The sequence below is a fragment of the Sciurus carolinensis genome, chromosome 10 (assembly GCF_902686445.1).
Source record: "Sciurus carolinensis chromosome 10, mSciCar1.2, whole genome shotgun sequence".
NCBI lineage: Eukaryota > Metazoa > Chordata > Mammalia > Rodentia > Sciuridae > Sciurus > Sciurus carolinensis.
In genome coordinates, this window is record NC_062222.1 from 120,516,002 (window position 1) to 120,535,126 (window position 19,125).

General features: G+C 40.4%; 1 protein-coding gene and 1 non-coding gene across 5 annotated transcripts in view; one reads left to right on the top strand and one right to left on the bottom strand.

Annotated features, from left to right (window-relative positions):
- Positions 1-19,125, bottom strand: part of Rbpj (recombination signal binding protein for immunoglobulin kappa J region) — a 215,029-nt gene that overhangs the window by 92,026 nt on the left and 103,878 nt on the right. The window contains exon 1 of one of the 4 annotated variants that reach the window (XM_047566233.1): positions 1,739-1,757. The exons of 1 other annotated variant lie outside the window; for it this stretch is intronic. Coding sequence is in view for 1 of the 3 variants with exons in the window: in XM_047566230.1 (XP_047422186.1) it covers positions 1,506-1,525 (20 nt within the window). In the remaining 2 variants the exon portion in view is untranslated. Of the gene's footprint in view, positions 1-1,505; positions 1,611-1,738; positions 1,758-19,125 lie in introns of those variants that run through there. 2 more of the 4 variants (XM_047566231.1, XM_047566230.1) reach the window with 2 other exon arrangements.
- On the top strand, positions 8,109-8,212 carry LOC124995206 (U6 spliceosomal RNA). Its single transcript, XR_007110674.1, has one exon. It is a non-coding gene; the product is annotated as a U6 spliceosomal RNA (small nuclear RNA).

The following is a 19,125-nucleotide window of genomic DNA, read 5'->3' on the forward strand; positions in this document are numbered from 1 at the left end:
AGAGATGACATACATCTAAAGATACAAAAACCACAAACTGTAAACACTAATTGCAAATGACAATGATTGTAAATTGTAAACTCTCATGGTTAAGAAAAAGCAAATCATTGATATTGATATCAAGTTCCCAAGCAGGATAACTCTCCTTATGAAGCAGGAGTTAGTGGTAAAATAAACTGTACAACTAGGTTCTAGAAAATGTTCAAATCGTCCACCCCAACATTCACAAGGTTTTAACATTGAAATTCACTCAATTCCTATTCACACACCAAATGAACATCCATTATGGGTATCAGAAACGATTCTCAAACATCAATAGGAAAGAGGAAAAAACAACACCACCTTTCGCCCACTTCTAATCGTTCTGCAATACCCTGCCACCCAGCCACAGGTAACCCAGATGCAAAGCTGCGACAGCTGCCCTTGGCCTACGCAGTCTGAAGCACCGGGGGTGGGGGGGGAGGTAACCATCAAGAGACTAGATCTTTTTCCAGGGCTACTGTTTCCAAGCAAAATCACCACGGACCCAAAGAGATGGCAATGAAAACTGAAGTCACTTTAACCACCCCCCGGGGGGGTGGTACATATAATCCCGAGAGAAAGGGGTGCGGAGGAGAGGAGGGGGCCGTGGAGGAAACTAAGTATCCCCAAGCATCCTTCAGACTCACAAAACAACAAGCCCTAGAGTCTGTCCGCACTTAGAAGCACCAGATGGAGCCGCCGGGGCTGAGACAGTTCAGCAGACACACGGTGGGCAGCGGATAAATCAAACCAAGACGGGAGGGAAAGGGGGATACTGAGAGAATAAGCCACTATAGGAGGGAGACAAAGCCTCTGGGGGTGATCAAGGACCAAAGAGAAAGGTGAGAGGGGAGACACAAGAGAAAGACAAAGAAAAATAAAAACAGGAATCTGGTGCCTGGGTTGTGGCAGGTCACTGGGCCACCGAGAAGAGAGGAACACAACAAAGGGGCACCGGAGGAAGGACAGCGGAGGGAAAGAGATGGAGAAGCGATGCGGGGCGCGGCGGGTCGGACAAAGCGCCCAAGGCAGCGAAACAAAGGGCCGGGGGTAGAGAGTCGCGGGGGGACAGCGCGGAAAGACAAAGCGCCCGGGGCCGGGGGCACCGGCGGGGCGAGGTGGCGACGACCGCCGCGAGGAACAAAGCTGCTCGGGGCCCAGAGGCAGGGCCCGCGGGCGCCGTGCCCGCCGCGCGCCCCCAGCACCGCCGCCCGCGGGCCCCGCGCGCCCGGCGGCACTCACGCCCGCACCCCCGGCCTCGCCGCCGCTGCCGCCGCCGCCCGCCCTCACGCGCCGGAGCCCGAGCCACGGCGGCGCAGAGCGGGCAGCGCACAGCCACACGCCGCCGCGCTCGGCGCACGCGACGCCACCCCCGCGGCCTCCGGAGGCCAGGCGCGCCGCAGCCCCCTAACCCGCCGCCCTCCACGGGCTGCCAGACGCCTGCAACTTTCCCGGTTCCCAGCGCTCGGTTCCCCCAGACTTACCCTGTCACAACAGGCGCCATCTTCCACAAACTCTCGCCAAAACTCCAACCCTCGCGAGATTCCCCCTGACGCCTTCCCAGGTCCCTCTCCCCCGCCCCTTCCCTTTTTCCTCACTCCTCGATTCCACCCAGCCCCCGCGCTCCTTTTCCCCTCGCAGCCGCCGCGAAGAGCCAGACGCCTCGCGCCGCCCGCGGAGTAGGGGATCCTGCTCTCTGCCTTCCTTGGAAACCTACCCAAGCGATGGAGCATGCGCAGGCGGTTCCTCCGCAAGCGAGCCCTCCGTGTGGTCCATGGGGAGCGCTCCGGTTATCCGGGTTTTGGGACGCGCCCTCAGGGACGTACGTGGAGACTGAGGAAAACCGGAGGGGATTACTACAGGGACAGGGAATGGAAGGGTCAGGAGGCGGGGCCGAGGAGTAGGGAGGAGGGGTCCTGGGAAAATGTGCCGCGTTTCACAGGCCTAGACGAAACACCTCCTCAAGTGGGTGTTTTCCATGTGGCTTCCCGCTCACTCTGGATTCCCAGCCCTTTTCATTCATTCAGACGTTCGTTGGACACCTCCTTTATACTAATGTCAGCGTTAAGTGCAGGAGCTACAAAACGACTGGGGTTCGGAAGAGTGAAATGCCAGGAACTACCTTCATTCATTCAACCCCCATGCAAGTGTGGAGACGGGCATGATTACAAAGTGGTCCGACCCTTCCAGAGCTCTGTAGATGGGAAACTTTTGCAATTGAGCTCTGCGCCTTAAGCTCCTTCTCCTTGGGTGCGAAATGTCAGCTGGGGGCCTCTGGCAAAGCACCCCTAACGTCCATCTCACATACACACACCAGATTGCTGACTAGTTATCCCCAGAAGTGAAACCTGGGCTGGAATTGAAAGCCACGCTTGCCACCCCCGACTCTGACCAGAGGCCCGGCTCAAAGCTCGTGATGCACGGAGCAGAGAGCTGAGCTGCCTGCAGTGGGAGCCTCCAGCTGTGTGTGAGCTCAGGAGTATATGGAGATGCACAGAAGACGGATCTTCCCATGGGCCCGACGCAGCCGAGGACGCTGTTCGCAGCCTGAAACTTTCTTCAGGCGGCCTAAGTCCGAAAGCCCCCTGCAAACGGGGCCAGCAAGGCATTTAATGGCAAGGTGCAGGGCCGGAACCCCGCCCCTTCCCCCCTACCTGCAGCACCTGGTTTCCCCCTCCCTCGCCCTTTCCTTTCCTAGAGATTCCCAGATTCAGCACAGGGAGCCACAAAACCCGGAGAACTGGAATCCACCGCCTGAAACCTGCTGAAGGCGCTGCAGGATTGGCGCGGCACGCGCAAACAGCATTGCGCATGTACCCAATGCAGGCAGTCCAGTCTCACGCTACACCTCCTTCCTACCGCCTTCCACTACTCGGCTCAGACACAACACAGGCCGTGGGAAATTTCCTAAACCTCGCGAGAACGCGCCCCCCTGTTGCCTATGCTTTCGCCTCAAATCTCGCGGAGGCCAGGCTGGACAGGTGTCTAATGCAGCTCCAGGCGTTGTTCGTGCCGCGCGTGCCCGGGCGGCGGGCGCTGGCGGGGTGGGAAGGGAGCGGCTCGCCGCGGAGGCGGGGCGAGTGGGCGCGTGGCGGCGAGCAAGGGGCGGGGGGCGGAGACCCGACGTCTTGCACACGCCCGGGGAGAATCGGTGGAAGAAACGGGTAGGGGGAACCAGGAGATTAGGAACTTCCCCTAAAGCCCAGAGTGAGAGGTTAGGCACTAGGGCAGCAGGAGCCCCAGCCCAGACTCCCGGGGAGGTTTCCTGTCGCCTCCACGAGCCTGGTACTTTCCTGAAATGTGTTAGACGCCGCGCCCCCAACCTCCGAGAGCTGACAGACAGCCCCCAAGTGTCGGGTTTTAGTCATGCCTCTGAGTCACCTAGTCTGGCCAACACTGCACTTGCCTTGAACAAGTTCCGATTCCCTTAGCAAATGTTCTCCTTTAGCAATGGATGGTTTTCTGATCTTCCCGCTGGTCGTGGTATAAATGGGGGCGGAGGGGAGGAATAAAACTGATTCAGCACTCTCACATTGTTGCCTTATATAAAAATGACACTTTTTTTTCTTTCTTTCCCTCAGTTTCTTCCCAGCCTTATGAAGTAATCACTATGTTCATTTTTGCCCCCACTAATATGACTTAAAGTAATGGTTTTGCTTTCCTTCCCCTTTCCATGCTTTCGTTGTAATAATCAGCCCTTTTTAGGAATAATTTCATTAAGTTCTTTAGTGACTACCGTTTTAAGTACATCCCTTCTTTTTGAATAATGCCCAATGAGTTCCTGATTATATTCTTCAGTCAGCTCCTTTTTATATTGACCCTGGTGTGGTTTCCAACAAGCCGGGCCTGGCATAGTCCAGGAACTGGTGCTTTGCTGATATCATAGACCTGCAAATATAGAATTGAACTGAATTTTTATATTTGGAACACAGTGAATCCTGTAATAGAAGCTCAGTTTTTGCTGATTATGTAGTGGACAGAAAATCAAATTTTTTAGTTGTTTTCAAGGTTTTCTGTGTATGTGTATTTGCCTATTCCTTTGATTATATACTTGGCACAGAAATAGGAAATGTAAGAACATTTAATACAATACGTCATTGCTAGTCTGATTTGGAAAAGCAGAGCTCAAGAGGACAGTGTCCTTGGACACATTCCTTGAAGCCTTTATCCCAAGAAGGCATTTTAGCCATGGTCTAGGACAGGCCATTGATCTAATTTGGAACCGCGGCCACCTGAGAGTCCCAGCAACCTCAGAAAGCCATTGTAACCACAAATCTAATCACTACGCCTCACCTTCACCCTGAAACAGCTCCACTCACAACCTTTCCCCATCTGGATAAATGGCAACTCCTTCCTTCCACTTAAGTCAACAATGTTGGAGACATTTTTGCTTGTCTTGTCTCTCACACCCAAGATCCAGTCATGCAGAAAATCATGATGTTTCCATATTTTAATCCATTTTCTGCTACTATAATTAAATACCTACTTGACTCTTGTAAGAACCTGATGGCAGGTGTTGTCACAATGGTAGGAACACATGGATACAAAAGAGATCAATTGCATGGGGTGAGAGAAAAAGGAACCCGTCTCCTTTCTTTTTTCTTTTTTTTTTTTGAACCCAGTTGTGCTTTACCACTGAGCCACATCCCCAGCCCTTTTTATATTTTATTTTGAAACAGGGTCTCTCTAAGTTTCTGAGACTGGTCTCAAACTTGCAATCCTCCTGACTCAGCCTCCGGAGTTGCTGAGATTACAGGTCTGGACCACCTCACCAGGCTGTCTTCACTTTTAACAACTCATTCTTGTTCACTCCATGAGACCAGCATTAGTTCCTTCCGAGAGAAGCACCCTCGATGACCTAATTCCCTCCCCAGGTGCCAACTCACATCACCACCCCAGGGACCAAAATTCTAACACATGAACCTTGAGGGGACACCCTTAAACCATATCCAACAAAGCACTCCACCTTCAAAAGATATCCACCATCCTAACGCCAGTCCATTCTAATCCATCTTATTTCCCACCTAGTTCACCAGAAGCTTCCTGATTGGCCCACCTTTCTTCCATTCTTATCTTCCCTCAGTCTGTTCTCCGTGGGCCATTCTGAGATACTCTCTGGAACTCTCCAATGGTTTTCCGATCCCACTGTGAGGACTGCTACCACCCAGCCTGCCACCTTACCTCTCTGACCTCACCTCACTCGCTAAGCACTAACCACCTGCCTTCCTTACTGCTTCTGGGGCACACCAGGCACACTCTCAACTCGAGGCTTTCACTCCTTTCTCTACCCAGAATGCATTCCCCTCAGATACCCTATGGCTCCCTCATTTGGTCTTAAATGTCACCTTCTCTTGAGGTCCCTGACCACCCTTCACTAGAGTGGCTCCCATTCTCCTTATCCTCTTCCTTCTTTATTTTGCTCCTGACATTCATCACAAAGAAACATCATAGATCCTACTCGTGTGTTGTGTTCACTGTCTGCCTCCTCACATTATAATGTATCTTTCAAGAGGGCAAAAGCTTTTGTGGTTAGTTCATTGTTCAAGCCTCAGATTGTGGAACAATGCCTGGTACATGGTAGGTGCTCAGAACTGTTTATGGAGGAATAGGGTGTACCCCACTTCAGGGCAAAGTAGAAATGATTCTGAAAACTCACTAGGCCTCCTGATTTAAAAACAATATTGGGGTCACACTAGCAATGACTACCCCAGTACCAGCCTGCCTGGGGAGGAGAAAAAATATGGAACTTTCTGAAGAAAAAAGGAAAGAAACAAATAAGACTTTACTTTTGAGACCAGCAGATGAGGTTACACTTGCTTTAATAAAGAGTTTACTATACTCTCCATTTTAGAACCTCAGAAAAGAAAATACTTAGTAGGAGGTGAAGAACTAGCTATTTTGATAACTTGCTAGTGGAAGTAGAAATGAATGTAATCTTTATGGAAACCACTTTGACATATTTATCACTACCAATTAATCCTACAAGTCCACTTCTAGAAGTTTAATACTATAAGTGCCCTTGCATATGTGTGAAATTACCTGTGCATTGCACCATTATTGAAGATAAAACATATTGGTAACAACCTAAATGTCAATAAAGTTTGTCTTGTATTGAACTCAGGGCCCTGTGTGTGGCTAAGCACGTGCTCCACCGCTGAGTTACCCAATTCAAAAGATGGCTTATTTTTAAAAATCATGATAAATTCATTCATAGAATGGAGTAGTATGGGTCTGTTAACATGCAGAGACTGATCATAAAGTTTAAGAACCAATGCAAAACAGTGATAGATACATATATGCATATTTGCTTATATGTGTCTAAAATAGTTCTGGAAGAATACATTTAAAAGTAACAGTTACTGTCTCCCCACAAGTTTTCAGCTGCTGGAAAATGTAGGTGAGAAGGTGGATTTTGTCACAGTCTACTTCCTTGGATCCTTTGAACTTGGTTCTTGTGCATGTATTGCCTACTCAAAATATAAAACATAAGAAAAGGAGGGAAGAATAGAAATAAGTGGAATAAATGTGAAATAAGCGAAAAAAGGCAAAAATTTTCCTTTCTTCTACTTTAGAGGAACTATTTTCTCATAAAAGTTATGTATGTGATCTACATACATATCTCAGTACAATTAAAATGGCAGAACTGACTTGTGGTCCTTTCGATCAGTATGTTTAGTGTACCTACCACTACAGGTCAGGCATCTTCAGTGTTTTACAAAGATAGACAAAAAGACCCTGTCCAGGGGACTCCCTGATTACCAAAGTGCACAGACCAGTTGCAGTATCACTTTGCTAGAAATGAATTCTGAATTAATGGCATTCGAATATAACGGAAAAAGCAGCTAACGCTTCTTGCCTGATGGACCCAGGAAAGTCTTTGCAAAGGTGACTCTTGAGCTGACTCTTATTGGAGTGGGAGTTCAAGGGACAGTAAGAAGAGGAAGCTTGACAAGCACAGGAAACAGCAAGCTCAGGCTCAGAGGTGTGAAAGCACCCCTTGCATTCAGGGGAACTCCAGGTGGGGGATCGATGCATATGGAGAGGCTCAGGCATTCTAAGCAAGAACGTAAGAAGGACCTAATAGAATCAGGTCCTCAGAAGTTAATGGGCATCAGAACCACCTGGGTCCCACTCTCTAAGACTCTAAATGAGTGCTGAAGAACAGGCATTTACAGTAGGTAAATTTACAGTAGGTAAAGAACAGGCATTTACAGTCAGGGATTCTGATGTGTGTTGTCCATGAATCACACTCTGAGCATCATGTTATAGAACTTGAATATAACCTAACTCCAGGAGTTTATATAATCCAGAGAGTAATGGCATATAGGCTTTCTTTAAAATTCAGTAAGTGAAATTTTTTTTTTTTTTTAGTGAAATATTTAAATAGTAAAAATGATGAATCGAAGAGATCCTGAGTGTGTCTTCAGTGGGCAAGGGAAACAGTCAGTAGCTAGTTAAGGGGTCATTACCATTTGCTTAAACACAGTTCAACTCTGGCTCTAGTGCCACATTGCCTGGGTTTCTAGCTGAAAGACTTTAGGCAAGTGATTAAATGGGTCAGTTTTTTCACCTATAAAGTGAGGATAATAGTATACACTTCACAGGATTGCTGTGGGGATTCAAAGTGTTACTACATTTAAAGTACATAGGACAATGCTGTAATATAATTGCTATAGTGGGATCTTGCTAAATTGCTTAGGGTTTCCCTAAGTTGCTGGACCTGGCTTTGAACTTGTGCTCCTCCTGCTTCAACCTCCTGAGTCACCTATTATTATTCATTATAACTTGCATTTATCTCATCAAAATCCTTAGGAAGTATGTCAAAATATCCTTAGCACTTCAAAAGTCGATCTTAAAAAGGCCAAATCAAGTGATTTTATCCAGATGAGTGTTATTTCATGTCTTTAGTATATCCCGTACAGAGAATGACAATATTTTTATTATTATTTAATTTCCAACAGGCTCACATATCCAAAATGTCTGTGAAACCTGCTGTAGATGGCGACGGGCGCCTCCAAAGATGTAAACGTGATCAGATGGTGCAGCTAAGAAAGCCCCACTGATAAAATTAGAAATTAGGAGCCCTGGTGATCACTTCGGCAGCACATGTACTAAAATTGGAATGATACAGAGAAGATTAGCATGGCCCCTGTGCAAGGATAACACAATTCATGAAGCATTCCATACTTTTGCAACTTAAAAAAAATAAAGAAAAATGAGGAGTCTTGTACTGCACAGACATTTCTAAACTCCTGGTTTTCATTCATCTTTGTCCCTCCCTTGTGTTCATACATTATCATTTTCGTAATCAAGCTTAGTAAAATACACAGGTGATGGAATGCCAAGAAGGATTCCATCCGATTATGAAATTCTATAAGGCAAATAAGCTCTAACTCCAGGATTAAAAAAAAAACAATGAGAACTGAAAATGAGTCACAGAGTGGGTTTCAGGTGAATTTGAGAAACAAAAATAAATATTCAACCTTTCTTTCCAAATGTGTTTGATTTTTTTTTTTTTTTCAGGATTCTTTGGCCCTTGCAACTTGACTTTTTTGCAGGCCTGAGTTAAACTTTGCTTAGCTTGCTAACATGTGCAGCAGTTCCAGAAGGTAAAACAAGAAAATGAACAGGCTGTTTACTCTAGTGATATGGAATGTGAATGGAATCAAATGCACATTTGGTGAGAGGAATGTGTACAAATCTAGTAATTTGTCACAAGCTTTCATAGCAAATGTAATTGAAAGAAAATGTTTCCATGTGTGATTGATCTACTTCATTCTTTTCGTAATGTGAAAAAATACAGTTAACACTAGCTACACAAATGACATCATGTGAATCATTAAATTCCAGTTTTCTGTTTATAAGAAATATATTTAAATTTTGATTCCTAAACTTTCCCTACTTTTTTCCTAGACTTTTTGTACTTTGTCACATATCATATATTGTAGCAGTGTAAAATCAGTATTAATACCTGTGATCTTAAAAAAACCATCTGGGATATGAGTGAAAAGACACTGGACTAGCTCTGTTATCAAGTCCTCAGGCCTCCACCACTAACTAGCAGCTCAACTTTGGACACATTTTTCCCCTCATCTGCAAATGGGAATTATAATCCCACTGCATAAGGTCATTTTGAAAGTTAATTGAAATAAATACATGAAATAACTAGGTACACACTAGGTACTAAGTAAATGTTATTTCCTTAGGAAATTCTCCTACCCATCAGTTTTCTTATCTATTGGATAGACTAATAGCACCCTTTGTTGCATGGATAAAAATAGATAACAAAGTGAATAATTAAATGGAAAGAATTGTGTTTAAGGTATTGGTTTTTAATATTTGGTTGATGTTGTTACTTTTGTTTTTAAAAGGTTGACTGAGGTTCTAGAGCAAATCATTAGAACAGAAAAAGATCTCTGCAATTTCTTCTTTGGCCCATGTTACTATTAACCTTGTACCTTGATAAAGATAGTCTTAATCACTTTTTCAAAGAAACCCTGTCATGTAGGTTTCACTCTTTGCATCTGTATTGTTTTGTGTCATAGATGGTGTAATGATAAGTATCAACTTATAGATATGACCTTTGTGGCTAGCACCCTTGTCCAAAATAGACTAAGGACTAAGAAGATTAACCTTGCCACCTGTACACTCAAGCACTGACAAAACTAAGACATAAAACAATTTCCATGAAATACTTAACTCTGTCAAAGACAGCTAACTAACCCATAAGCCTTTGAACATCATAATCAAAGTTGTCATTATGTCCATTTTTAACTTTAATTGAAACAAATTTAATTGTCATGGTGTCAACATGTGGGATATAAAAAAGGAACTTTTTTATATCCCACATGAAATTAGAGCAAGAAAAAGGCTCTATGGTAATTTCTAATTAAGCTATTAGCAGATATAAAATATGGACTTATTGATATTCAATAGGAATTCTTGAAAAGTTTCATCTCACTCTAATAATGATGTATTTCATTTGAAGTAGTGCACTAGATAAACAATTTAAATAAATTCTTAAAGATTTCATGTAGGTATTATAACTGGTACTACCCTATATGCAGTTTTTACTACTTAAGTGGTTAACTAAATTCTATTATGATTAGTATCCTGTGGAAGTTAAAGTGTTATGAATATTTTGCCAATGGAGGAAATATTTCCCAAATTCATAACTACAAATGGCCTCTCATCTAAGTACTTTGAAAAGATTTGGAAATTTATGCATGCTGCTTTTTTTTTCCTTCAAACTTTCCAAACACGTAGTCCAAATTTTACCCTCAGAATTACTTTTGACTTCAGTGAGAGTTATAAACTATCGTCTGGGAGAAGTATTTGGCTCCTGCTTTTCAATTCATCTAAATTTCTCCAGAATGTTCTTTTGAAATGCAAATCTGATTTTCATCAAGAAGTTATACCTACATAGCATCATATTTTCCTTCACCAGCAAACACTAAGTATTTTATTTTTAACTAGCATTGCTATATCTGTATTTGCATGGTACTTTCCAAGTTTCCAAAATAAGCAACAAGTCACAGAATCTAGGCAAAAAAATTAAAAAGACAAAAGAACTGAAAAATAACTTCTAAAAAACAGATTGCAAAGCATTCAGTTTTTATGCAATAGAGGCCTTTCAAAAGGTTGCATGTCATGTAATAACTTTCTGTTCATGAAGATGATGTGATATATAATTCATGCAGTAACAATAAATATGATTGAGTCTACATTGTCCCAAGCCTTCTCAAGGACATCAATCATCTCAGTCCATCCTAAGGACAATACTGAGGATTTCTCCCTATTTTTACAAATGAGCCTCAGAGAATATGATTTATACACATTCTAAAGCCCTAGAAGTGGGATTTATGATTGACAGTAAGTTCTTTAATTTTTGGCTATAGAAATTTGAATTCTATTATTACAAACCAATAAAGAATATTTTGTGTCAAGTACTCAGAGTATCAGACTATAATTTTAATAAATTATGTACAAAAGTATACATGGTAAGGCATGCAGGAAATAGTTGTAATATTAATTTTTTTAAACTTTATGAACTGGTAACAGTGAGTGGCTAAAGATGAGTAGCCCATGAAGACCTAATACCCATTTGGATTTTTACCTTGTCTATCATTTTAAAAAACAATTCACAAAAAGATCATCACAGAAGAAAAACATGGGCCAATACCTCTTATAAATATAGATAGAAAAATTCTTAACAAAATACTACCAAAATCCCAATAAACCAGGAATAGAATGATTCTTCTGCAACCCAATAAAGAGTATTTATGAGATACCCACAACCAACATCATATTTAAAAGTATGACTGGTGCTTTCCCATTAACCACCAGAAGAGGCAAGGATTTCTACTCTCATCATTTCTATTCAACATTTTACTGATTGTTGTAACCAGGACAATTATGGAAGAAAATGGAATAAAAGACATCAAATTGAAGAGGAGAAAGTAAAAGCATCTCTTTTGCAGATAACATTAGCTTGTACGTAGAAAATTCTAAAGACTCCAGTAAAAAATGATTGCAGCTAATATCCAAATTCAGCAAAGTTGTAGGATACAAAATTAACATATGAAAGTCAATTGAATTATATTTCTTTGCAGTAACAACCTGAAAATGATGTATTCATTTTTCACTTTTATTTATTTATTTTTTTTTACTGAGCATTGAACCAGTACCTCATGCATGCTAGGTAAGACCTCTACCACTTAGCTACACCACTAGACCTTTTAATCTTATGTTGAGATAGGGTCTCACTACAAATTGTTCAGGTTGGCCTTGAATTTGTGGTTCTCCTGCCCCACCTTCCTGAGTATCTGGGATTGCAGGTGTGCACGGTGTGCCTGACCTCAAAATGAAATTTAGAAAACAATCCCATTTATGGTAGCATCAAATAATAAAATACTTAGCAACAAAATTTTTAAAGAAGTACAAGATTTGTGCTCTGAAAACTACAAAACATCACTGAAAGAAATTTCGGAAGATCTAAATAAATGGACAGACAACTTTTGTTCATGGATCAAAAGATACTATTATTTAGGTGACAACCTTCCACAAAGTGATCCACAGATGGATTCAGTGTCATCACTATGGAAACCCCAACTGATAACTTTGCAGAAATTGACGAGGTAATCCAAAAAAATTTACATGGAAATTAGAGGAAGCTAGAATAGCTAGTCTTAAAAAGAAGACTGACATTTCTTCGTTTTGAACTCTCTACAAAACTGCATTAATGAAGACTATGTGGTACTGGCTTAAGGCTAGACATATAGATCAATGGAATAGATCTAAGAATCCAGAAACAAGTTCTCATGTTTGTGGCCATTTGATTTTTGAAAATGGTGCCAAAAGCATTCAATGGGGGAAAGAATAGTGTTTTCAACAAATGATGCTAGAACAACTGGATAACCATTTGCAGAAGAATGAAATTGGATCCACACTTCACAACATATATAAAAACACCTTAAACTGGGTTATGCTTAAACTTAAAAACCAAAATTATAACATTCACTATAACATTCACAGAAAAAAGCATAGGATTAGGTTTTCACAATCTTAGATTAGCAATGCGTTCTTAAATATAACATAAAAAGTACAAGCAACAGAAGAAAAAATAGATAACTTGGATTTTATCAACATTAAAAACTTTTGTGCTTCAAAAGACACTATCAAGAAAGTGAAAAGGGGCTGGGGATGTAGCTTAATGGTGGCAAGGTCCTGGGTATGAACCCCAGCATCAACAACAACAACAAAAAAAGAAGTGGAAAAGTTAACCACAGAATGGAATATAATATGTGCAAACCATATATTTGATAAAGAAAGATCTAGTATATGGAATATGTAAAGGATTCTTAAAACTGAATAATAAAAAAGAAAAATAGCTCAATTTAAAAATGGGCAAAGGGAGCTGGAGGTGCCACTTGGCAGCAGAGGGCTTACCTGGCATGCATGAGATCCTGGATTAAATCCCCAGGACTGAAAAAAATTTTTTTTAAATGGCAAGAGACATTTTTTAAAAGAAGACATTTCCTAAAAATGGTGAAGTCATTTTGAAAAACACTCTGACTGTTCTATATAACTCAGCAATTTCACTCTTAGGTATATAACCATGAAAACTGAAAACATGTGAAACAAGTCCATACAAAAATATGAACATTCAAGGTAGCATTATTCATAATAGCCAAAAAGAAGAAACAATGCAAATGTCCATCAACTGATGAATGGTTAAATTCATAGTGGTATATCTATAAAATGGAATATTATTAAGCTATAAAAAGAAATGAAGTACTGATAGACATGACAAAACCTTGACAATATGCTAAATGAAAGAAGCAAACCACAAAAAGATCCTGTATTCTATCATTCAGTTTATACCTATGTCCAGAAAAGGCAAATCTATAGAAATAGTTGATTATGGTTATCTGGGACTGATGGGTGTGTGTGTGTGCAGAGTAATTGCTAAAGGACACAGGTCTTCATTTGGGGTAATGAATATGTTCTAAATTGCGATGATAGTTGTACAATTCTGTGAATATACTATAAAATACTGAATGTGAACCTTACATAATTGAATTACATGGTTTGTGAAGTGTTTGCCAATAAAGAATGTGATCATGAACTTTAGCATAGTAAGTCATATGCTGATATAAATGTCCAAGTAGGGGCAACTAAATAATAAAATGAACTCCACAGGACACTCTGTTAGTTGATTTACCCTCTAACTTCATAAATTTGAAGTTATATTTCTAACAAGGATAAGATGCCTTAACATTTCAGAAAAGAAGTGCTCCTATTTTAAGATAAAAATAATAGCTGGAATTATTAGGCAACAACTTAATCTAAGGGACTTCAATGGACTTGAACTCTTTGGATCCTTCTTCACCCAGAAGAGGACTTCTTATCACCCCGCCCCCCAGTACTGGGGCGTGAACACAGGGCCTAGCACAGGCTAGTCAAGTGCTCTATCTAGCTCTATCACTGAACCACATCCCCAGACTTTTTCATTTTATTTTGAGACAGAGTCTGGCTAATTGCCCAGGCTAGCCTCAAACTTGTGAGCCTCCTTCCTGAGTCTCTGGATTATAGGCGTGTACTACCATACCCTGCTCTACTCCCATTTTTAAGGAAGTTATGGACCAGTGAACACAAGGAAGGAAGGAAGGAAGTTCTCTGGAAGTCCAGAGGAATTAAGTAGCTTTCCTAAATTCACACAGCTACAGATACGGTTAGATTGTGTACTGCTCCAATCTTTCATGTTCTCCTTATTTACCACTATGAATTAGAGCCCAAAGGCCAGGCAGAGGGACCTTGAAGGACAATTAGATCAGTGTGCTAATGTTACTTGAGGACCTAAGAAACGGGATACCATTTCTAGGCTACTCCAGAGAGCTGCTGATGCTGGGGTTGGAAAGTGGGGAAGGAATGGAGTTGGAAATGGAACCTATTTTTAAATGTGGAAGAAAGGATGAAAAAATTGAAGGAATGCCTCAAAGTTTCTTCCCTTTGAACTCTTATGGTACATCAGTTTAAGACTCTACCTGGAGCTAAAGACAACCTGGAATTCAGAGAGCTTTTTCTTGCTCTTCTGACTCAGCTTTGTTGCAGAACCCGTGATTGATGTGTCTCCTTCAGAGCTTCAGTGACCACAATTCCACCGGCAAGTGTTTTCAGATTTCTCCCTCTCCCTTCACCTCACCCTTCCACCCATGGGCATGCCTTCACAATCATCTCTGAAAATTTAGTCCTTTTATACTTATTTTTCAACATTATCCTTTGGTCTTATATTTAACTTTAACCTATGTTTCATTCCAGTCCTTAGCCAAAATTCCTCCAAAACATGTGACAAATTACAGAAATAATTTTATTTTTAAATTTTCTAGTATTTTTAAAATGGGTAATACATGTGCATGGAACAAAATCTGAAATTAATAGAAGGAACTATATGTAGACTTGCCAGATTTGAGATAAAAGTACAGAACACCCAGTTACATTTGAATTTCATACAAACAAATACACTTCTAATATTGCAGATCTCAAATAAAATCAATCTAGCTGAGAACAAAAAAATTACTTTATTTGGGACTAATTAGTATCGAAATGCAGGAAGACACAGATTCAAACTGACTTAAAAATGTGCTCCAAGGTTTTGAAAAATGTTGACTGTATTTATATTTTTAAGCCATGAGGGGGTTGTTAATGAAACCATTTGTTGGTCAGGATTTTTAATTAGTGCTGGCAAGGGTTTAGCTATCTTGTAAGAAAGATGTTGGGTATGGTCTCAGTCTCTGGGTGGTTTGGGGGAAAGGGGTTGGCTGTACAGAAGGTCAGCAGAGGTCAGCTTAACAATGTCTCAAAGGTCAACTAAAATCTAGCCTGAGTGTGTCTGAGCCCATTTCAAAAGTTCCACTGCAAACAAGTCAGAACTGATTAACAGAGGCCTCCTAACTCCATTTTAAGTGCCCTGAAACAATACTCCTCCATTCAATTTCTAATTCTTTGACAGTATAAATTTATACTATGGGGCACTTGACAATCCTTATACTAAAACTTATTTATTGTTTATCTGAAATTAAAATTTAATCTTATATTTGTCTGACAACCCTACATGTACAGAGAAATTAGACTCCCTTTGACCATGATCTCCCCAAGGGACCCAGTTGCCCTCTCCAAATAAAATCCTATTACCAGTTTCTTGAGTATCATTCCAGGAATATTCTAGAAACAACCCTTTTTTTTTTTTTTTTAAAGACAGCAATCAAAACTATCTACCCCGGAACAAAATAGAATCTGAAGAAAAAACAATGTCATGGTTTGATTTGGATTCATAAGTGTTAATGAAGGTCAAGTGATGCAGGGGGAAAGGTCAGATCTTTGTCCATACTAAATTCCTATGTTCCTGAACTTCTGAGACCATTGGAAAAGAAGGATAAAAATATTGATACTCACCTCATCCGTTGGTAGTGAATAACAAGTAACACATGTAACACGCATTGCAAAACGCCTGGCACGAGGTGGCCCTTGGATCAGAAGTCCCTTCCTGTTTGGATGCTTCAGGGTATTCATCTGTAACTTCTTAAGAAGTTAATTGTGAAGACCTCTGCCTGGAATCACAGGCCTGATCGACCGAAACTGTGTACCCTTCTAAATTTGCCATCAAACAGCTCTGTTGTCTCTTTATGGTTTCTACTCCATCAATTACTTCTATCACTCTAGAATCTGATGGTTTCATTTACCCTATTCCTCTTTCATTTTTTTTTTTTTTTTTAGCACGTGGATTTGCTTTATTTTGCATTGGTTATTTGAACTCTAATGAATTCACTCACTCTTAAGATATTTATTCAAAATCACATTTCAGTATCCTCTTTTCATCTCATTGTATTTTTTTTTGTCATCCACCAATTCAAAAATAAATACTTGCTGAACATCCACTAGGAGTCAGGCGGGCTCTGGGGAGACAGCTGAACAAGAGGCTGAAGTCACTGCCCTCAGAGGACTTGCATTCGAGAATTCAAGTATGGAGACAGATAATAAAAGGGTAACAAATAAGTAAGACATTTAAATAATTATAAAATCTTTGTAAGAAATTAAACAAGATGAATAGATGCTAGTGAGGAAAGGAAACTGATTTTGTATAGGTCAACTTTTTAGAAAGTTCCCTTTAATTAATAGTAAAATTCCATACTTAAGATGCCCAAAGGACTTTTAAGTCTGCATTTCTTAAAGGAAGGTTTTCAAACAAGGTGAATGGAGAACAACAACCTTTACAATTTTAAGTTCACTCTTTTTAGACTTTAGCACTGTGTTGAAACCAGGGTCTTTGAGAATTACAGACTTGGTATTTCTTCCTTTTTTGGGTTAAAGCCTATGTGGGAACAGGAAGGTGATGGGCATTGAGATTCTGGCTGCCAAATATAAAAGGACAAAGTCTGATATCAACTATTAGCCCCCCACCTTACCCCAGCGTTCACACCCTCATCTGCAAGTTGGTTATTTTTAATCCCTATTTTATTTTATTATTTTTTCATCCCTATTTAAAAAATGAAACAAATAAGTTCCAAACTTCAAGTGATACCCGTCTCAAAAGCAGACTGACGTAGGACTGGGGATGTAGCTCAGTGGTACAGAAAGAGCTTAGCATATGTGAGTCCTTGGATTCAATCCTCAACACCACCAAAACCCAGAAGCGAACATTACCAGACTTGGAAGCCATCTTCCTACCTCTAAGTCAAGAGCCTTTTAACTTGTATCAGTTAGCCTACAATTTTGTGCCACTTCCACTTCTCCAATAGTCTTACTTCTTTATTAAAATGTTTGCATTTACAAAAGAATACTGTGATCAGAGTAGAGTGTGTTAAGGAAGTTTAGCATGAATGCTTTAGCATTGTGAGAGTCCAATATAATGACTTCCCACTTCGTTTTGCCTGTTAGGTCACATATCATCAAAGCTAATATTCAGAGATAATTATCAACTTGAAATGGTGATTACCAAATAGTTTTAAAAAGTGGTCTTTGCTATCTTTTCTGAGAAGCTGCTCATCATTTGTCAGGTTAATGCAATTCCTGCTTGTGTATTAAAAACTTGTGCAATTTATATGCAGAAAATCTTTTTCTTTTGTTCCTTCCAGTGATCAGATGCATTTTCATAATGATTAAAAGCAAAACAGTCTAGAATGCTATATTAGTTCACAAAAATTTCTCAGAATAGCATGTTCAAATTGAAACTGAAGCACATTATGAAGGTGCTAAAATCTACTCACATTCAATTATTTATGAGCAGCACAAGAGTAGGTACCATCAGTTCCTGCAGACCTACACTGTTAATAATGATATTAAAAATAAGCATGAAATGAGGGGTGAGTCCTCTAGATAGGGCTGTTTTTTAAATCAGGTTCTGAAGAACTGGTGAATTAATAGACCCTTAATTAACTGAGTTATAAAATGAGAAACACATAAGATATTATCATATTAAACTTTGCTAAGAAGATAAGAATCATTTTCAAAGGATTCTAGCTTCTTAATCACTTCTCCTTCTCCTGGCCTGACGCCCCATTTTTATTTTTGAGGTATAAAATATTTCACTGCCATTTTCCTTTTTAGGAGTTCCTTTCTTTCAGTTTTTGGAATGGGAGAGCTCTATGACGTTTCCATAGCACAGCCTGTATATTTGGAGGTGCTATGACAGCTTTCTCTGGTTGACCAGTTCTCTTTGAAGCCTAGATTTTTAAATGCCTCTAAAATGGTTAGTATTAATTCTACTTAGGTTAATTTTCATCAATTTTCCAGAATATTCTTCTTAAGAGCACTTTTTCAGAAAATGACTTGGTATCTCAATATCTCCACTGGTCTTCCTGCTTCTAAAATGTGGATTTGCCTGGGTTGACAGCATAATTTTTGGCACTTCCTATTGGCTTTTCCCCATCACCCTCTCACCCTGAATCAGTCTCCATTTAATAATACCAAACTAATGTGCTAAAGAACAGGCTCGTCAAGTGTAGTGCTTTGAACTTGGGTTTATATGAATTTATAAGACAGAGTGTTTCCTCAATTTATGGGTGTAATGAACAGCTATTAGTTACTAAGAAGATCCTTTTACTACCTCATTTTCCTCTTCGTGTACTGTCAAGGGTTTGGTTTCTTTCAAAAGGCACTCAACAAATGTGGAATGTAGCTTTGCTAGTCTCCTGCAAATCCCTGGTAGGGTTTGTGGAACGGGAATCCAAAATCCCCTCTTGAAAACACACACTGATTACTTGTGCTTCTGCTAGTTCCAAATATTACAATAGTTTCTGGATTTTTGCCACATTCCTTTCTACATGGTCATTTGGGAGACTTTGTTTATAATGTGTGTTTTGAATGAAATTTTAAAATTCCAAGACCACAGGATGTGAGACTCAACTGTGGCTTAAACTTGATTTGCATTTTTTCAAAGAGGACCTACTTAGATCACAACAATAGAAAACAGTGAATATAAAATCAAAAAAGTTTATGTTGTTTTTGTTGTTTTCTGTACCAAGGACCAGTGTTGGAAAGAATAGAAGAGCACATGCTATTTTCAAGGATTAGGAAAGGTTTTCAAAATGGCCTGGAGTATTCAGC